Source organism: Vigna unguiculata, chromosome 9 (assembly GCF_004118075.2).
Source record: "Vigna unguiculata cultivar IT97K-499-35 chromosome 9, ASM411807v1, whole genome shotgun sequence".
Taxonomy (NCBI): Eukaryota; Viridiplantae; Streptophyta; class Magnoliopsida; order Fabales; family Fabaceae; genus Vigna; species Vigna unguiculata.
The window spans coordinates 39,449,488-39,467,796 of NC_040287.1; the positions used below are offsets into that span (position 1 = coordinate 39,449,488).

Consider the following 18,309-nt stretch of genomic DNA (forward strand, 5'->3'; position numbering starts at 1 on the left):
CACCTCGCTATAAAAAACAAGTTACATGAATTTTACGCATAATAATATTGTACTTTGCGGCATCATGTCATGGCAGGACAAACCAATAATAGGAAACTAACACCTTGTTTTTTCTTATTTTCAAATATAACTGTTCGAAACAATTCAATATTCCTTTAACTCATTTGCAAGTATTTGTACCTTTCAATATATTTTCTAAAAACTTGTCCACTAACATTTTAGAAAACAATATTTAAAATAAAATACGAAAGTCAAATATACCTATATTCTTCAACGCGGATTCGTTAGAAATTTGAAATTTGAAACGTTGATTTACAAGAATAGCAGGTAGAATAAATATAAATTATTGCAACAAAAACATAACTGATTTCCATATGCAAAACAAACAAGCAAATTTAAATTTTAGCCATTTACAAAACACGATGAAATAACGGATTTATTACCAAGCGCTCCTTCAATCCAAGGAAAACTGATCCTTGATCAAGGTAACAGAGTTGACGAACTGCTGTATATACGCTTCAAACTCGAACAAATTGTGCGTAATCTTCCCATGCTCATTGAGCTTATCTACGAAGCCCCGTGAAGTTCAAAAAATAATCAGTCGAAGATGATGACCAAAAGCATCAGATATCAGGCAAAGCGATTAAGGAAAACATAACAGAAAACTGAGTTTTCTATCACCTTTGGACAAAAGCGAACATCAAGGGTCTCCAGTATAGTGCATTTCGATATAGCAGCTTCAACAGCTTCCTCGTCAACATTGCAAGACTGAATACCCAAAACATCAAAGATAAAAAAGTTTAATGAAACGAAGGTTTGAAACAAATTGACAAGGGGGGGAGCTTCAAGATTTTGATAGTAAATTAAATTGATGAAAATATGATAAGAACCACACTACAAAAATTAGCTATTCAAAACTTAAAAATCCTACACTAGAATCTTATACATCCAAGGAGGGACTCGTGTCAATTACCTTGAAATTGGATCCTAACACAATATACTAAATACATTTCTAACAAGCTAAATTTCCAGTGGAGCACAAAAAGCCAATCTCAAATCCGAACATGATTCCATAAAAGATTTATCCAATCATCTAGAGTTCGTAAGAAACCTTAAAACAGGGAAACACTAGATTATACAAGGTTTGCAAGAAGAAAAACAATCTAAGACAAAAGAATTAAGTAAATATGTAACAGATAAAACCAGTGATACAGAGCAGGATAATCTTTCAAACATTTCAATAAATTTCACAAGGTAAAAATGATGGCTGATAAATGCAGTTAAACAAAAGGATAAGACAGCACTGAAGAGTCAATATTCAAAACTTGTAACAGATTAAAAAGAAGGGAAGACTTAATACCTGAAGGAATAGACTAGTCAATCTTGGACACTCTAGCTTCAAATTTTCCAAAGAGGAACAATTGCTGAACAGAGAAATTAAAACGTTACCATATATCTGATATGAGATGGATAGAAACCAACACACATTTATTGCAGACCCAACCATACCTTAAATTAAGAAAGCATAGGTTGAGACATGTAACATCAACCTCTTTCAAATTTGCGGACAGCGAAAGGTTTAAAATTAACAAATGACAACAATTTGCCCTGAATGGAATGACAACCTTCCTAATATTTGGACATCCAACACAATTAAGGTTTTGCAACAAGCGAGGGGATTGCTCACTTGATTCAGGAACATTCTCAGTAGAACTTGCCCTGGATAGGGTGTTTGCAGCAGGCAGATTCTTACTCTGCCCACAACTGCATCCCCAATTCAAATCATGCATATTCAAACAGCCATTCAAGCTCACATGAGTGAGGTTTGTGCAGCAAGCAAGAAGCTCATCTATGGCTGACTGAGAGAAAGTTCCATAAGACAAGTCTAACTCCTGAAGTGCTGGTAAAGCCCCTCCTTTGTAAAGAGGTTCAAGTGATGTTTCAGTGAGATATTTGCATGCTTGCAGCTTTAACACCTTCAGGAAACAGGAGAAAAAAAAAGTAGCACTATAAGCAGAGATGAAGATAATAAAAAAAAACACTAATATAAAATGTCAAATTATTAATAATGAGGCAAAAGAGAAAAGACAGATTGAAATTAAGGGAATATGATACCCATGATGACAGTACACATTACTGACTATTAAAAAAAGTAAGATTATTCGAAACCCATCTCATTAGCAATACTCGTGATTAAAAGAATGTAAAAGAATAAAAAACCATGCTATGGTAACTCAAACCTTTAGCTGTAAACAAGAATCAAAAACAGGCTGCAAGTTCACCAAGAAAGTGTATGATAAGTCAAGAACAGTCAAATTTGGAAGACAAAATAGAGATCGAAGACCATCTGAACCAATTGATGGGCATGACATCAATATCAATGACTCAATCAGTGGGCATGAGACAGTTGTAGCAGACAAGCAGTCATCAGTTAGTTGGCTGCAATTCCAAACAGTAAAAGTCAGTCAGCATTGCAGAAGAAAGAGTCTAGAGATTTTCAGAGAAAACCATTAACAAATGCTTTAGAAAGGATAAATAGGAAATAATGTATAGATGACCTGCAAAAGGAAGCGTCGAGAGATGTTAAGAGTGGACAATTAATGAATGCTTCAGATAGTACACCACATCCTTTCAACTCAAGTGAAACCATATAAGGTGCTTCGATGCTGAGTGTACTCAATTTTGGACATATTCCTAAATTGAGGGATGAAAGACCAACCTGACAAGTGAGGCATGAAAAGAAAATACTGAGCCTATAGCTTATGTATATCAGATTAACAGGTGTTCATCTCATGCAAAACAAAAACGTTTTCTACAAGGGAGCAAAACCTAGATATCTTACATTATGAAGTATGAGCTCTATAGCTTGAAGAACGAATACAGGAAAACAAACAAGCAGAAGACTTTCATATTTTGTAGTTCATACTAATCTTCAGTAGCCGTGATTATTGATTTAGGCTTATGACAAATATTCAAATAAAACGACATAAAGAACTAAATTTGATCTCATGCAAACAGAATATAAAACCAATAGCACTTACAGGACAAAATGACGCTCTTTCCAAATGATCACAGCCATCCAATACAAGTTTCTCTAGATTAGGGCATGTGAGATCAAGATTAGTTATTGCCCGGCAACCACCAAGTGAAAGACAGATTAAAGAGGTACTGATGAATTGAACCGATGTCAAACTCTGAAGTCATAAAAAACACCATACATTAGAACTTAAAAATGATTAGCAAAAATTACAGCCAAGAACTCAATAGGCAAAATTCACAATATCGCTTTATGGAGATATACTGGAAAAGACGTGCAAAAAATTATATAAAATTCGTCACCCTCATTAGTTGATACTAGTGGTGTACATGCACAAGCAAATTAGGGAAAATGAACACCAAATGATTAAAATATACCTCACAATTATCGAGAATTAATGATTTCAACACTGGACAGCCTCCACCATCATTAAAAACATTGCATACAGAGTTATTCAAAGATTCACATTCAGAGAGATCCACTTCTTGCAAAGATTGGCATTGCAAAGCCAATGTGGTTAAGCTGTCCTGCTTTGGTATCGTTAATTTCTGCAATGCCACAATTCTGCCCTTTAATCCATTACAGTATAGACAAATATGGGAACAGAAAATGAAGGCGTGATAATTATGACATACTTGAAGTGAATTTGATGTGATGTTTATACGATGGAGCACAGGACAATTGGACACCAAAATAGAAGACAGCATTAGGGTCATCAAATTCAAATCGGCAAATCTGACAAGAAACGTAGTTTTAAGAAATAAATTAGAAAAGGAAGTACTCAGTGATACGGTTAACAGAAGCATTAAAAAATGTGACAAGAAGCAAAGGTGACCATACTTGCGACAATGAACCAATCTAATGTTCTGCAAGCGAGGAAGATCTAAAGACACTGATGTCAATAGGCTACAATTATCAAGCTCCAAAACCTACAAAAGCAGTAACATCATTTCTCATTTGCAAGTCTTGCCAGAGAAGTAAAACATTAACATCAGCATCATGGACAAATCACACACCTCCAACATGGAACTATAAGCTATTGCAGCCATCGAAGCTGAAGTGATGCCCTCACAACTGTGTAGCTTCAGAACTGTTAACATTGGCAGTCGAACAGTCTTTCAAATAGGAGGGGGAAAAGCATGTCAAAATAAGGCAGATTGAGTCTATATAGGCAACAAGTGATTAAAGACTCAAAATTTACCTCTAGGGATACATTTGGACAGTATGATGCATCAAGGAAACTGAGGTTGGCACAATTCTGGGCTATCTCCCTTAATGTTTCATCACTAACACATGAACAATTAGACATGTCCAAAGAAACTAATTGCGGGCATGATGTCACAGCTGATCGAATAGCAGAATCAGGAAGTTTGTGGCAAGACCCTATATCAAGCTCTTGCAAAAGGGGGCAGTGGAGTACAGTCTGAGCCATGTTACTGCGCTTCAAGGACATGGTTTCGAGTTGTGGGCACCTGGAAAAGAATAAGCAATCACATTTGAGCTGGGAAAAATACAGCTAAATGTGCGCTAACCACTAAAATATATTCACCTGACAGCTATACGCATCACACGGCACTTAGTCAACTGGAGGTGACACAGTCTGTCGTGATTAACTGATATTTCCTGAATACCACTGCCAAGTACAGCATCATTGATGCTCAGTCTCCTCAACATAGAACAATCAGCCAAAGCATGGAAAAAACTATCCATTATATTTCCTCTTCCCAACGTTAAAGCCTCAAGATTTCTGAAAACAGTTATAAAGAATAAAAATGAATCACAGGTGACATAGCTGACAACCCAAATACCGAAGAAGCTACCAACCTTAACGAAGAGACGGCCTTCATGACAAGCTGGTAAGAGGGAGGACCGGACAAGCGGATTGTAGCGATTTTAGGATAACGCCTACAGATGTCCTCGACTACACATACACAAGCATTGTATCAGCACATTTACAGGACTACGAGGCACACGGAGCATTATTTCCACTACCCATATTTCAACGCTACAAGGCACCAAATATCTACAGATAACAATTTATTATGAAATATATTCTCAGGCTCACATTGCTCAACAGATATGTTTCGATCTTCAAAATTCAAACTCTTCCAGAAGTCTTCGTGAGCACTAGCAGTTCTCCACTGCTTACAAACCCTGGCAGCTTTGCAGAGATTGGAGTGATCCAAAAAGGAGAAAACCTATATTACAAGGAGAACGGGTAAGGATAGAATTCCAATTTTCAAACCATTAGCAACAAACAGTAAATACCATGTGCAACAAATCATCCGTAAGATCCATCTTGGTTACTAGATCATCTACATTTGCGATGTCACTGTCATCTCCTTCATCAAAGTTACTCCCCTCACCAGAAGACATCAACTGCAAAGCATCATCGTTGGATCGAACAGACGATCCCTGAATATCATCATAATCCCCATATTCGGCAGATGCAGTGGATTTCCCAGCATTCGAAGAACTCGCAATCGCAGCATGAGCGCCACTGAAAAAAAAAATTAAAAAAAAAAAGAACATCAATACACCACATTTCTCGATAATGCGATAACATCCTTGTCCCACATGCATTTTCCAATTATCCCAATTCAGAAATGGACATCAATCGTAACATAACCCTAGCGAAAAACACCATTTCCTAAAGATAACGAATGCCCAATGCCAACGACTCGCACTCAAACTCACTCGAAATCAAAATAAACTCTGGCGCGCTTCCGGCGATTGTCCTCGGCTGAAGCGGAACTGCCCTCTCCATCAGAACGACGCCTGTTAGACGAAAACCTCTCCATGCACTGAATCAACAAAATGAAATCGTTGCTTTCGAGAAATGGCTCCCGCGTGAACAGAACAGAAAAACGACAACGCTTGAAGCTTATGCGGCACCAGAAGTTAACGCCCCATAAACCCTAGGTCTCGATCGCGCACATTTCGCGAGAAACCCTAGGGCGAAACCGGTTATGACAGAGAGTTTGTTTCTCTATTCCGCAAAATGTGGGAATTGGACACACACGAGAGCGATATGAAGGAATGGATCCGATCGGATACGTTTTTGCGATTTTGGTTCCTCAGAAGTGTTGAGTTTCTTTCTCTTCTTTGGGGAAAGCTAGTTTTACTAATCAGAGATTGCACGATGTAGACGACGGCGTTTAACCTGATATTTATTGTTTGTTTATTTATTTGTGTTATTTTATTGTTTAATTTATTATTTATTTATTTATTTGAATTTAAAATTTAAAATTTAAAAAAATTGTGGTTCGGCGTGTTGAGTTTGAAAAAGGGTGCTTAGTGGTTGCTGTCTCTTTTTGCGTCTACAAAAGTGGTGGTAATGGGAACCAACCAAAGGATGATGTCTTGTCTTGATGAGATGAGCATTTTTATTTCTGATTTCAATTTTGAAGACAATAAAGAAAGACTCCATTAACATTCATCATTTAATGGGACTCTCCTGCTTCCAATTCTTCCATAATAATCTTCTAAATACACAAACAACTTACCATTTTCTTTATTATGTCTCCAATTTTTATTACACGGATTTAATACGATAAGATATGATAATGCCTTCGTAATGTCATATTTGTTACACACAAATAATACCATAATGCTATCGTATAAATTATAATAACTTGTATTTAGGAGACTTGGGGTAGATTTTATCTTATTTCTTTTCCTTTTTTTAAGAAAAAGTAATAGACCAAAGTTTATAGTTTTATTAATATTAATAAAAAATAAATTATATAAATACAATAAGATTTCATATTGTGATCAAATATTGTAATAACGCTCAAACCATATATTTTATTCTAAAAATACATTCATAAAAAGCATTTATAAAATGAATATTTTTTATAATTTTGTCATAAATAATATTTTATTATATTTAGTTAATTGAGTTTAAGAAAATAGTTATAAAATTTAAAAGATAATTAATAGAATGAGATATATTGAGAAGGGTAAAATTTGATTGTGATATGTCTATATTGCAAATAACGATTACAAAAATCTTATAGAGAGAATATTTTTATTAGTAATTATGAAATATGGATAATGGTGAATAACGTTATAATGAGAAAAAAAATGTATTGAGATATCAATACATATATAACTTATTTGTGTATGAATTATGGAGTAAGAAATGAAATTGTTTACAAATATATTTCATAACTAGAGTGATTTTATTATCACTATCATAAGTTAAGGATATGATCGATAGAATATAATGTAAATTGTTTAATAGGATTGCAATTAGGTTGATACCACACATGCATACGTGAAATTAATAAACTTAGTAAATGTGTCAAAAAGTTTCACCCTTGGACTTTGGTTGCCAATTAAAATCAAAGTTGAGAGAAAATTGATGGTCACGTAAATCTTTATAGTGTCCTATAATAAACATTTTACATGAGGATTACATCAACATCAACAAATTAATATTATCAAGTATTTAATATAACCAATATTCAATGTCAAATATCAGTAAATATATTAGAATTATACAATTATCAAATAAAAATATCAAATAACAATTTGACAAAAAGTTAACAAACTATATAAAAGTGTAAAAATGATAAAATGTACACACTATAAATTAAGTTATCAAACCAATAATTAAATAAGTTAATATAATTTTTTTTAAATTACCCAATGAATTAAAATATTTTAATAATTTAAAAAAGAAACATTCATGAGGACCAATAGGAGTATTATGGCAGCTAAAATCCCCTCATTCTAAAGTAATCTTAGTCATTGGTTTATGTTATAGATATGTAATTGAGATATTTGCTTATAATATGAATGATATGAGTACAAGTTTTGTTAAAAGAAAATAGAATTTAAGGATAATTCAGTTTTATAAAATTAATTTCTTATCTTAATTTTATATTACTTTTAATTTAGTTTATATGCATTTATTATATATATATATATATATATATATATATATATATATATATATATATATAATAAATATATATATATAACCACTGAAGTTAAGATATGACATGAGGATTCCTTATACAATGACAGGAGGGTTCCACCAAAACAATCAACAGTAATTACGAAGATTTCTTACATAGATTCATTTATCAATGGAATCATTGATAATAGGATGTCTATAGAAAAAAATTCTATATACCTTTTTATTCTAATTTTGGTAAATACTCTACTTATTTGTATAAGTTTATTTACTACATTTTCTATTTTAAAAAGTGTATATTTTAAGCACAAATACAGTCTCACGTCTTGCATGAAAGTTACATTCAGTGTAGAATTATTATAAGTGTTATATTGTTAACAAATTAAAAGATTAGTTCATGCATATTTTTTAAATCATTACAATTTTAATCAATTTTATCAAGCGTAAAAATATCAACATTATGTTTATCTGCTGGAATTTAAGTTTGAATCCTTTAATTAATAATTCGCGTTTCAGATTTGTGAACAAACAAACATGTAGAAAAAAAGTGCGGTGAAAATAAATTTACCCTTTATATAAAAATTATCTTTTAAACGAAATTCATCTTCTAAGCCAAAAACAATCAATTAAATTTTCTAATAGAAATTAATAATGAATAATGTTAAAAAAATCGACATCTACACTGTAATATCACATAATTTTTAATTTAGATAGTTGTTACAATTAAATAAAATATAAAAAGAAATTTTATTTTCAATAATTATAATTATTTCATACTTCTATAAAAGGAAGTAAATGCTTTATTGTATTCATTTCAAAGATCGGCCCATTAAAATATGCTATCAATGCGTAATTACCAGCAACTAGCCCAAGCCCAATAAATTACAAATAAAAATAAGGCTTTTCCTATTTACATTTTCTATACTTACTAAGTTCACTTACAATCCTTATTTGTTTTGTAAATAATTTTTTTAACCTAAATTTTCCCAGTTTTTCAAATAGTATTGTTTAGGCATTCCCCTCATTTCCCAAATTCCCTATCACTTTATTTTTATTTTTTTTTTATCTTATTTCACTGTTGGAAATAAACAATCATGATCGCAACTCATTAGCATCGAAATTTTCACTACTTAATCAGTTCGCATTCGAGTCCTACTTTTTCTCGAAAAATAAAAACTCAATTTTGTATCCACAAAATAGAAAAACATTGACAAAAATATTTTATACAAATAACAATCGATTAATATAATTATATTGAAAAAAAATAATGTAAATTTTATATATTTCATGAAAAATAAAGATAATTGGTAGAAAATATTGAATCGAGCGATTATCATTAGATCAAAAGTTATATCTATTAATGGGGACATAATTTTTTTTTATTTAAAAATATAACTGTCGAAACATCACAATTGGACAATGACTCAACTCATTTAATAATTAATGTTACTAACCACGTAACAAATTCACATGACCACTAAATAGCATTGTTAAATAGAATGTATAATTTATAATTTTTTTATATGAAAAAAATATTTGGTGATAACAATAAAAAGTAATAAACTAAAGAGGATTGTAAATAAAAGTTTAGGAAGTGTAAATAGAAAAAGCCTAAAAGTAAATACAAGATAACATGCCTCATTGACAAGTCAAGGAAGAAAAATTCTTGATTGCCGTTTAGTTGTTGTTGTTTCTTATTTTATTTACTTATTAAAGGAAGTAAACCATACAATTTTCATTTTTTTAAATATCATGTTTTTGGTTTTTAATTTGACTAGAACATAGATTCGTAGTATTGAATGGTGCGATAAGATGTAATTTTTCTAGATATAAAGAATTCGTCGTATGATCTACATTATTACTAAATTAGGTGTATTCTTAAAGTATCGCAATGTAATAGCATAAATTTATAGTAAAAAAGTATTACTTTTATCAATTTTTTTTATTAGTAGACTATTATTATGAATATTTTGTAACAACATATGAATATTAAATTATAACCATTACAAGGTTAAAAAAATAATGGCTAAATAAGTGGCGGATCTTCAACCAATATTTTGGGTGCAAAGTGTCGGTTGAATTACTCTTTTGGTTCATTTTTTTGTTAAAAAAATGTCAAGTTGGTTCTCTATTTTTTAAAGTCTCAACTTAGTCCTGATTTTTTAAAAATTGTTGTAATTTGGTTATTTCGTTAAAATTCTTAAAAGGGTATAAGAATTTTTCATCAAAATTGATATTAGGATTATGTCAATTATACCAACAAAACAAACCATCTCTAATTTTGATGGAAAAATATGTATTTGATTCAAAAAATGTAACGAAAAAAACCAAATTGCATATTTTTTTCAAAATTCATAACCAAATTCAGATTAAAAGAAATTAAAAGACCAACTTGATATTTTTGAACGAAAATATGAAACAAAAGAGTAATCTCAAAATTTTTATATAAACTAGTAAAAGCATTGTATTAACTTTTTTTTTATGATAATAAAAAATAATAAAATAATAATTATTGTTATTGTTATAATTATAAAATTAATACAAATATTTTTTATAATTTTTATTAATAATGATTAAGTTTAAAAAACAATCAAATCCAAAAAAATGTTAAAATGAACAAATGATCACTTAAAAGATAATATTAAGAAATTATTTTTTTTATTGAAAAAAATATTTAAAAGGTAAGATTGAAAAGTAGATATGTACAACAAAAAAAAGAGATCCTTTAGATATAGATATAGATGTATAAAAAAATTTTAAAATATCAAATTATATAAAATACATTAAAAATATTAAATTTAAAAAAATATTTAAAATTACATATTTAATTATATAGATATAAAAAATTTGGAGGGGCCATAACCCTCTTTTGTCGTATAAAAGGTACGCAAATAGGTTAAATTACTCATTCAGTCTTTGTATTTGTTAGGAGGCGTCAATTTGATTTTCCAAATTTTTTGTTTGTTTCAATTTAGTCATGATTTTTTTTGTAAAAGTGATTAAATTTGGTCATTATCCTTAGTTTTTCATAAACGACATTAAAGTCGGTATCAAGTTTCAATTTTTAATTTTTTTGAATATATATATATATATATATATATTGTTTATTATTTTTCAAATTGTAACATAACAATTTTATCTATTAAAACATTTTTTTTTATCACGTCTATCAAATCATTCAGAAACTCCCATAAATTTTACTTTCAAATCTTTTCACTTTCATCCCTCTATATCCCCTAAAACAAACAACCTCACCCTCCTCTCTATTCATCCCTTCAAATTTATCTGCCCACTCTTCTTAAAATCTATCCTTAGAAGCAAATATATGAAGGGATGAATGAGGATATTTGAATGGAAAGTGTGTGTGAGAGTTTGTGAATGATGTAATAGGTGTGACTAGGGATGTCAAAAAAATTCGTATCCGGATAAAACCCGCAACGGGTAGGAAATGGATATTGAAAATGGATATCCGCGGGTAACAAGTACAAATATTTTTTATATCCGCATGTTAACGGGGCAGATACACGTATCATAGTATCCATACTCGTTATACTTTAATTTAAATTAAAAATAATTAAAACAATGATTAAAATATTAATATATTAATTTTGAATGAGTTGTTTTTTTTAATTGGTTTTAGAAAATCTCCATTTATTTATAAACTACCATTTAACACTATTTAAATAAATTATTTACATTTTATTTGAAAATTAAATGTTATGTATTGTATTTTTATTTAAATTTATAGTTAAAATTTGTTGTTAAATAGTTTATTTTTTGTAAATACATATGATACAGGTACGAGATAAATATTTATATGAAAAGTAGGCTACAAAGGATCTACTACTCGTATCCTACTCGTCCCCGTCAATATCTGTAAGTGTGACACACTAATGTTTTTAATTGATAGAAATATATGTTTACCAATTTACCCCTATGATGAAATGTAACATAAATTGTAATGGGAGTAGTAAAAATTATATTAAAATGAAATTATTTTTTTATTTATAATAAAAAAGTAAAAATGAAAAATAAAATTAATTATGAATAAAAGAGATTTGTGGGAGTAATTATTATGTTGACAACTGAATCACATACAAGCAGCCCCTTCTTCGAAGAAGAACCACAACTGCAAATATTTTCCTTCCGTCAGCAAAAACACACAAATAGGAACGGCCTTATCCCAAGAACCACCCTCCTTGCAACCATAATCACATAAGACAAGGTCAATTTTGTCTTTGCCCATTAGATAATGAATCCCTCCCTCTCACGCAAATCGTATTCTCAAATTGACACAAAATTATGAAAACAAAACACTTCTGCTGCAATAGTGTGGTACATGGAAACAAATACAGACTTCAACACTCATTTGTTTATCTACTATCTACTTCGTCTTTCTATTTCCCTCTATTATCTCCACTTTATTTCCTCTTCTTTTATTTTTTTTCTTTTCATATTTTATTTATTAAGTTTCCAAACCCTTTTCTGTCTGTTTGTCTCATTGTTTAGGTTTAAATATGTTCTTCTTTTATGTATAAAATGAATGAGCATTTGGTACCAGTATTTATTTATTTTTATTTCTCACTATTGTAAAATTTGAAGCCATTACTTTTAATCCTTACAAAATCATTGATTTGGGTTTCAATCTTTGCATGATATTAATTTTATTTTTCATCGTTAAATTTCGTCCATACACATAACATGATTTAAAATTATATTAGTTAAAATTTGAATGGGTTTTAACCTTTTGCGGAAGAGAAAACGTAATTATGGTATATATCTGAAAGCTTGTGAAGAAGCGAACAAATTAAGGACAGACAAAAGCTTGGAACTGAAACATCAACATCAGTTAAAACTGTCCGAAATAAGAGGCATACATATATATATATATATAGTGTATTATGCAGTGGACGGTCCATATCGATGATTGTTATAGGTTCTCCAAGATCAAATTCCAACTGGACCAAAGGAAAAAGGACTGGTTCACAATTGCACTTTGCTACTTTGCTAATTTCCTTCACATAATGGCTAAGATGAAAATGACGCTAACCCACATTATACTTTTCATCTTTTTTGGCTACTCCAATATCACTTTTCTTCATCAACTCATGTACCTAGGTTTCGATCCATGCCATTTACTTGTATATTTAGATGTGATCTGATAGACCGTCAAATCATTAATAGCTGCGTCAAATACCAAACTCAAAAATAATTTGCCCTAGATATTTTCCTCACAAATACACTGCCACCAAATTAAAGTAAAGAAGAAAAATATAATAAAGGGAAAGAAAGTTACAAATTAGAATGATGACAGGTATTCTTAAATGATGTAGTTATGTGATAGGACGAGGTTGAGGGGTTCTAGAGAAAATTCTCTGTCCTGGAGCAAGGATAGCCATGGGATCAAAATTGGCCTTTCGTTCCACAAATCTTGTCCATTGTTTCCCAAAGTGTTTCATCCAATCCTCCCGAGAGTGGTAGTGAGGAAAGTATTGCTTGAAATCAAGGCCTCTGCTTGTGCAGAACTGAATAATCTCATTGTTTTGCGCCACCAAGAGTTCAGGTGGTGGACCCTTCGGAGGTGGTGGGCTGAATCGGAGCAAAGCTACTATGTAGAAGATGTCACTGTCAGGCACCACCACTGAGTGACGATTATCCCACCTGTTTTATTTCAAAAACAGTAATTAATCTTTTTTTTGTTATTGCTCTTCCTCTGTTGAAATCACTGTTTAGACAGAAAACGTAACTGGTAATATATTTATAAATAAATTTTTAGTTGGATTAGTGTTCATGGGGGACCCTGGAAGAACCAAATTCTTCCCCCACGAAAAGCACCATCAAACTTTATATCTCCTATATAGAACCCATACAATTCCGGAATCACAGTTATCCGTTTTGCCGAACAAATATCCTTGTCGATTATCGAGTAGTAACACTCACCATGACAGCTACATTGCTTGGAATCAATTGATATTTATTTCAATTTACAGTTCCAGAGAGAATTTCCCTTCTCACATCTCACACTTCCCATTTTACCCTCTCAGATCAGCCACAACCATACCATACACTCTTCTTGATGCAACAAATTATAATTTTGTGAAGCGGGCCCCACTGTATCTTTGCACCATGCAGAGGTACATCCGTACAGGTGCATACGTTGCTCGTTCGCTAACCTAACAGACCCTGCAACAACAACCCAGGGGTGGGCGTATGCATCATGGAGGTAAGAGGAAGGGGTGTGATAGGGTACGGAGAAGCAGAGAGTAAGACGGTACAACCATCACAATGAAGACCTTATGATTTTCGATTGACGACCAAGATATGGTACAGTTGATGGTTACTTACTTCCAGGGGTCCCATTGTGGCTGACCTCAAGTAGTAACAGATATCTCATACTCACCCTCAGGGTTCAGCAAGTTCAACTCAGCCATCACATACCGTGCGAAAGAAAGAACGAACTCAGGTCATTCATTTTCGAGGCCAACATGTCACACGGTGGGACATGCTCCCCGTCCTTCACACGTGTTATGTACAGGGACGACCCTTGAATATTTTTGTTTTCTTTTTTGGATGTAAAGAAAATAAAAATAACAGAGTAAAAGTTGATTTTTAGAGTAACTAAATATCTAAAATTGTTTGTTAATATATTGTCCTATAGAAGGGAAGGAGTTACGTACTTGGTTCGCAAGAGGGGGTAGACTAAAATGGGGCCATCCACCCCGTCCTTGAGAATCTTCTTGAAGACCTCACGATCAAAATCAACAATGTGAGACTTGGACACAAACAGATTGAGCCAAGGGTGAGGCGCATCCCAGGTGCCGTTGGCTTTTGCGTGCTCCTCCACGCGCTTTACACGTAGCAGAAACTCCATGTAGCTCACATCTGTCTGGAACTTGAGACCCCGAACGAATCGCAGCCGTCCGAGCAATCGATCCACATCCTACACCGGAGTTAGTTTTAGTCAGAGCAACGCAACAGCATAACACATAGCGGTGATGGAATATTGAGTTGGATTTAGTGTATTGTACTGTATTTAAGGGATGATATAGTAATTGACATTTTGAGATTCCAGAAAATGATGGGTTTTTGGCTATTTGTGGAAGTGTGGGGACCCTAACGTCAGCGAGATCTCAATGATCAGTGCTATGGAGCAGCTAGTGATGTTACATTACCATTTTAGCCACAATGGGATGCTCCCTATTACGAAAGTGACACCTTGGGACAATAATGATAAGGAGGCAGAAGTAGCAGCAGCAGCAGCAGCAGCAACAGGTCAAGTACACTCAGTTTCTACGGTAATTTAAACTATGGTATAGCTTTTTTATATTCTTCGTCAGAAAATCCAATGGAATGGAAGATACATCATTGCGGTATCGTCAGTTTTCGGCAACCATTTCACCTTGTGAGACAAGTTTTTAATCATAACATTCCTAAACATAAAAGGATTACAACCAAACCACTCAACCCGACCCCCCGGACAACACACATGCTTTTAACACCGTTGCTAAATTTCATGTGTCACTCAGTCATGGTTAACTCTGCTTATATATATTGACTTTTTACACGGGCCCACATATAACAGTTATATATATGCATGCTTTTAACCACCTAGGTCAAAACTCAGTCATTAATTGGGGCCCCCTCTCAACCCATCACAAATGGCTACTACTTCTAGCAAGCCTATTGCATCAACATGGAACCCGCATACAGCAGATCAAGAAAATAACAAACACAAGATATTAGTTACTTGCCATATCCACACGCGCACGGGAACGATGATCCGCGTTACCGTAGTGAAGACCCAGCTCCAAGCAATACAAAACAGGGCCAGCAGTGGAAGGAATATGAATCGGGTCGAACACTTGTTCCGGGTCCAATGGCACGGTGGGCCATCCATTGGCCGGGTCATCACTGTTCACCAGAACGAACCCTTCCACGTAATCAAAACATTCCTCTACTTCCCCCACCAGCGACTCTGCGTCGCCAGCGTACTCCTCAAATTCAGAGTAAACCACTCTTATCCACCTCACCTAATTCATCAAATCACACCAAGCAAAATATTTAATAAAAGAAAAATAAATACATAAAATTGTTAAAATGAATAATAATATAAGTTTAATTGTTTTTCCACCATATCTGGAGCTTGTTGAAGAACGACCCTGGCCCTTGTAATAATACCGAACTGTCCTAAGCCACCGAGCGCACCAAAGAAAAGTTCAGAGTTTTGTGTCAGGGAGCAGCACAGCGTTTCGCCTTTGCCGGTTACAACTTCCAATTCCGTTACGTTGGATGTCTGGGGACCGTAACGGAAGGTTTGGCCGCTGACGCCGGCGTAGGACAGCGTTCCACCAACTGTTAAACCGAGATAATCCGTCCACGACCTCGGGGCGAGTCCAACCTCCGAAACGCAGCGTTTAAGGACGTCTTCCCATAATGCCCCTCCGGAAACGTCCAAGTAGGCCGTGCCTTCTACCCAGACAATCTCAAAAGGCTCCTCCAAGGCGCGCATGTCCAGGACCAGTCCCTTCTCCGCCATGGCCTGCCCGTTCACCGAGTGCCCGTTCCCCCGCGCCGCCACCGTCAGACTCGGAGACGCCGCCGCGGCTTTCACCACTCTTGCCACGTCGACGGGCGAGGAAGGCCTGATCATGGCCAGGGGTTTCACGGACTTGATGCCGCCGAAATCCTTACTGGCGATTCCGGTGGGACCCAATTCGTCGATACTGGCTTGAAGTTCAAGCGCTCTGGAGAGGCTGGCAACTTCGTCTTCTTGCCTGGATTCCGCATCTTTTTCGTGAACGAAGTGCTCCAAATAAGCTAGCATCTTGGGCAGTGAGGAAAGAAATTTGCATAAACTCTGAAGATAGTGTAGTTCTTCTGTTTCTTCTTCCAGGTGAAGTTTGGCATTAAATAGTGGCTGATTTGGATTTATTTGGAATTTTTTAATAATTAAAAAAGCAGTAGTGCTATTTTTTGGATTCATTAGAATTATGACGTCATTAGCCCCTTTCAATATTCCGTTGACGCTATGATCCCTTCCACATCAATTGTCTGCCACTTGTGCAAGTTTTTGAATTCCTGAATTATTATTATATTATTCCCTGAGATTTTATACTGTGAATGCAGTCCCATGCACTTCCACTGAGCTTCTATCGTCTCACCTACAAAAACTTAATTTCTTCCTTTTATTTTTATTTTTAAAATACTTAACAAAATGCAAAACTTGTGTTTTTATACAATTTTTTTTAATAAAAATAGAATAAGAATTTGTCAACTTACCTGTGGTTACTAATCTAACTCTAAATGATTAAAAGAACTAAATTAGGAGATTTTGTTTTTTAATTTAGCAATGCAGCTTATTTAAATATATATGGTGTAATGTAACATTATTAAGTTTTTTTTTTTAGCGTAAACTATAAAATTACATGCGAAAAAATATGTTTAAAAGTTTAGTTCTCTTTTAACACTAAGACTTTAATTCATTAATTTATTTAGAGATAATATTATTGAGCTATGTAATAAAGCATGGCATAAAATAAGTAATAAAGACAAACTATAATGATATGTTTTTGAAAGAATGTAAAAGGGAAGTGCATCAATGGCAGCAAGGCATATGCGTAATGGTGGAATGAGCAGGAAAGACCATTAATAGGTGAAGGCTCTGAAGATGTGTGACATGGCAAGTAATGAGGAGAAGATTGAAGAGAGAAATTAAATTTTATTTTATTACTTCCTCATCAAAATAATAAAGTGGTTTTATTTTGTATTACTACTACTTTTTCAATGAAGTTAAATTATAACATTTCCCAAAATTTACTCCTAAATTTGATTTATCTATAACCTTTTTAAATGCTAAAATCAGCGTTAACAATTGACTATAATTACATAAAACATTTATTATATGGTATTGGGTTTTACATGTAACTTATTTGATCAAGATTTAAGAAATTAGGTCACACTCCAATTACTAATAGTATCAAGCTGTAATCAATTACCATATCAATTATTGATATCCTGTTACAATGTTTGTAATCAATTATCAATCAAGACCATGTTGTCTGGCCAGATGCATATTTTAAAAATTATTTTACTATTTATTATTTTTTTATTGTCTTATTGTTGTGTTTGAATAACGTATTTTTCAAATAATAATGATTTAATTAGGGGAGGGAGTGGAAAAAAATAAAAAAATCACGCATACTCGCGTCAGAAATTGAGGAAGAATTTATATATGTTTACTATCGTGTTTGTGTAAATATTTTTTAAATATGCGTGATATTATATTAGTAGGTGATAATATTGTAATGTTATTAAGTTAATATATAAATTAAAATTATATTTATTAAAA

General features: G+C 33.0%; 2 protein-coding genes across 2 annotated transcripts; both read right to left on the bottom strand.

The window, feature by feature from the left end:
• Nucleotides 1-266: 266 nt before the first annotated feature.
• Nucleotides 267-6,182, bottom strand: LOC114163976 (F-box/LRR-repeat protein 15-like). The gene is made up of 17 exons (XM_028048399.1): nucleotides 5,735-6,182; nucleotides 5,306-5,537; nucleotides 5,103-5,235; nucleotides 4,862-4,958; nucleotides 4,587-4,784; nucleotides 4,239-4,509; nucleotides 4,054-4,152; nucleotides 3,878-3,966; nucleotides 3,673-3,772; nucleotides 3,415-3,585; nucleotides 3,042-3,194; nucleotides 2,559-2,719; nucleotides 2,241-2,439; nucleotides 1,510-1,976; nucleotides 1,361-1,424; nucleotides 682-768; nucleotides 267-567 (listed from the first exon to the last, which is right to left on the bottom strand). Exons 1-17 carry the CDS (start codon nucleotides 5,836-5,838, stop codon nucleotides 481-483), a joined length of 2,712 nt encoding a protein of 903 aa, XP_027904200.1. The 5' UTR covers nucleotides 5,839-6,182; the 3' UTR covers nucleotides 267-480.
• A 6,823-nt stretch (nucleotides 6,183-13,005) lies between these two features.
• Nucleotides 13,006-16,846, bottom strand: LOC114163794 (cytokinin dehydrogenase 7). The gene is made up of 4 exons (XM_028048118.1): nucleotides 16,093-16,846; nucleotides 15,713-15,991; nucleotides 14,639-14,901; nucleotides 13,006-13,622 (listed from the first exon to the last, which is right to left on the bottom strand). Exons 1-4 carry the CDS (start codon nucleotides 16,783-16,785, stop codon nucleotides 13,295-13,297), a joined length of 1,563 nt encoding a protein of 520 aa, XP_027903919.1. The 5' UTR covers nucleotides 16,786-16,846; the 3' UTR covers nucleotides 13,006-13,294.
• Between the last annotated feature and the right edge of the window lie 1,463 nt (nucleotides 16,847-18,309).